At 38.9% G+C, this 2,968-nt stretch overlaps 1 protein-coding gene across 1 annotated transcript; it reads right to left on the bottom strand.

The window, feature by feature from the left end:
• Window positions 1–354: 354 nt before the first annotated feature.
• On the bottom strand, window positions 355–1,910 carry LOC118566198. The gene is made up of 3 exons (XM_036147617.1): window positions 1,415–1,910; window positions 981–1,107; window positions 355–678 (listed from the first exon to the last, which is right to left on the bottom strand). Exons 1-3 carry the CDS (start codon window positions 1,864–1,866, stop codon window positions 355–357), a joined length of 903 nt encoding a protein of 300 aa, XP_036003510.1. The 5' UTR covers window positions 1,867–1,910.
• Window positions 1,911–2,968: the final 1,058 nt, after the last annotated feature.

Here is a 2,968-nt window from a genome sequence, read left to right as displayed (position 1 = left end):
CTGAAGCATTATTTTAGTTAATCAGACTGTAAAAATGTTTCGTTAGTAATCTCCTTGTTCCCCCGGAGTATAAATATACCATGACGCAAAGAGCAACTTCCCTTATTCTTTTTTTTTTCAAAATGCAAAAACATGGGAGCATAGCCCTCAGAATAACAGGTGTGTGTTGATCACCATAAGCCATGAAATGGCTTCGACAAAATAGGTTTTTGCCCAACCTTAGCCAAGTCCTTAATCAGAGGCAGGATTACAAGTTTAAAGAAATGGGTGCTCCGGCAAATAAAGCTGGACAGTTTATCTTGTCAAAAAAAATCTCCAAAACTTACAACTACGGAACTACAGCATTTATCTTTTTCAAGTAAATAAAAAAGTAACTAATATTCGCTGGGGATTCAAAGAAATTGTAAACAGAAATATTCCTTTATGAACAATGTTTTTTTTTTTTAAACCTACCGGTGGCAGGTCTTCATCTTCTGAGGCGCTGTCCGTGTCCGACTCCGCTTTCGTAAGACATCCAGCAGTGGGACAGATTCTTCGGAGCGCTTCAAGGGCCCTCTGTTGTTCCGACTCGTCCAGACCAGCCACTTCTATGCGTCTCTGTTTGTTGACCTTCCACTTGGCGGTCTTGCCATACTTGGGGGAGGTGAAATCAATGTCCACAATTCGCTCCGCTGTGACCTGTAATGAAACAAATAAAATCATATTTATGAGAAACAAGCTATAAATAAATAAAAATATATATTGTCATTTTCAGCACCCTGTCATGTATATGCTTTTCACTCAAAATTAAACAATATACTCCACTGAGCCAGGGTAATGTTCACATGTACCTAATATTAGGCTAAAAAAATTAACATGTAAGGTACATGATTGTGTACATAAGGGAAATTTATGATTAACACTCAATATTAATACATTGAAACCTGACTCCTGGCACACAATAAGTAATTGCAACATTTGCATGAATAAGTTTGCAATACCTTTTTCCGGTAAGACTTGTTCCAGGCGCAGGCAACGCTTGTCTTCGATTCCTGGTTGAGGCCGAATCTGCCCACTGCTTCAACTTTGAACAAGAGAGCAGCAATGTGACTGCATGCCTCTCCCAAACTGAAAAGAAAATCAACATACATGTAAGCAAAGCCAAGCCAAAATGGAACAGATTCCACGGCTAATAAAATAGAGTAAATAAATTCTGTTACATGTACAAACATTCACTTTGCTTATTTAGTTGGAAATTTGGCCTTTAACCGGTCAAAAAAAGACGATATCAAATAAAGGGAAGTAAACGCCAACTAATATATATTTTTTCATCCAAATCATATATGTTTAGTTAAATGTTAACACATTTAAACATTGTAGGGGAAAAATATTGATAGAATAAATACGTGGAAACATGTTTTGTTCGGCGACTTACCCAGCTTTACATGTGCAATGTGCAGCTACAACGTATCCCTGCTCTTTGTTCACGCACACCCATGGCTCGTGTGGCTTGTCGTTGGCCCGTTGGGACGGGGATACCTTTGCTTTCACAAAGCACACAGTCGTGTCCTTCTCCAGCAGGTTACACAAACACGTCTGAACATGTCCCGAGATGAAATAATTGTAGCCGTCCAGTGATTTCAAGGCTTTCATGCTCTCTCGTGTGTACTGGCCTGGCGTGTCGATAAGGTAGCTGTAAATGTTGCCGTAAGGAACACTCGGCCAGCTTTTTACAGACTCGCTCCATCCCTTCAGGCTTTTGCTATATGGATCTGGCAATCTGGTACCATCAATCATCAACTTACTCGTATAACGATCTTGTGAAACGTTATCTAAAGAAGAAAAATACGCCGAGAACTCCTCGTGTCCATTGTTTGCGTCCGCCATTATGCTCGCTTTCTGCCTACCAATCCGGCGCGCATGCGCGAAAAACCCGCATCAAAACAATAACAATGAACTGGTCTATAGCAAGCACTACACACCACACCCGAACAGAGTTCACGCAGATATCAGATCACTCACATATCAGACAGGAAATCTCACAAAACTTCTCGAGATCAAACTCGAGTTCAGAGTAAATAAACACGGACGACGAGGAAGAACAATGGCGATAGTTTGTGGACTAATTTTAATAGAGAAAAAACATTAGAAAAAGAAGGAGACAGCATGAACAGGGGCTCTACATTCGCAACACTGCAAGAGGCTACATTAAACACAAAGCTGGAATGATCTATGCATTTTGATTCACAACACAGCGTCTGTCTTTCGTGTAGTTATCGGACAGGTTTTACTGCACATATCCCTGGCTCTAACACAATGTAAGAATTATACCAGTAGGACCTGCTCAAACATGAAACAGCTTTTTTTTAAAAAGATACTGCTCGAGGCAACATTTCTTAATAGTATTTGCCCTGCTGGGGGAACATTTTATTTCGCCGTGCAATAAGATTTGGCCCTAGTATTAAACATTATAAAGAGAGCCATAAATGAAGCACAAGTTTTAATTCGACTTCGATATAAGGGTAAACTTCCAGAGTAGAAAAAAATAAGCCGTTGTCTGTATTTGGCTTTTTTGTGCATTTGTAATTCTTTGTCCGTTCCTCTGTGTGCTATTTTATTCATGCGGAATGTTTCATTAAATTGTCTTATTTCAGTAAAATGATTAAAGATTCCAATGAGTTCTGTAATGAGAAAATCATGATGAGCATAACTCAAAAGCAGAATAAATTAGGCATGCAGCCGATCAGGCTGTTCATTATGAATATTAAAATATAAATAATAGAAACTGTGAAAATATTACATTTAGAAAAATAACCATCATCAAGTGACTGTGTGTAAGCCAACCTTTTGAGCATTATTTCACCCATGTTCATTGTTGATTCTTCAGCAAAGCTTGATTTATAGCCATTATCAAGCGCACCACCAAGATATTTTACTCGACGTTGTCCATTGATGTTGAGTTTAAATCCTTACTGACGGTCAGAGTTTG

The sequence above is a fragment of the Fundulus heteroclitus genome, chromosome 15 (assembly GCF_011125445.2).
Source record: "Fundulus heteroclitus isolate FHET01 chromosome 15, MU-UCD_Fhet_4.1, whole genome shotgun sequence".
NCBI lineage: Eukaryota > Metazoa > Chordata > Actinopteri > Cyprinodontiformes > Fundulidae > Fundulus > Fundulus heteroclitus.
This window is presented reverse-complemented; position numbering and strand designations above follow the sequence as displayed.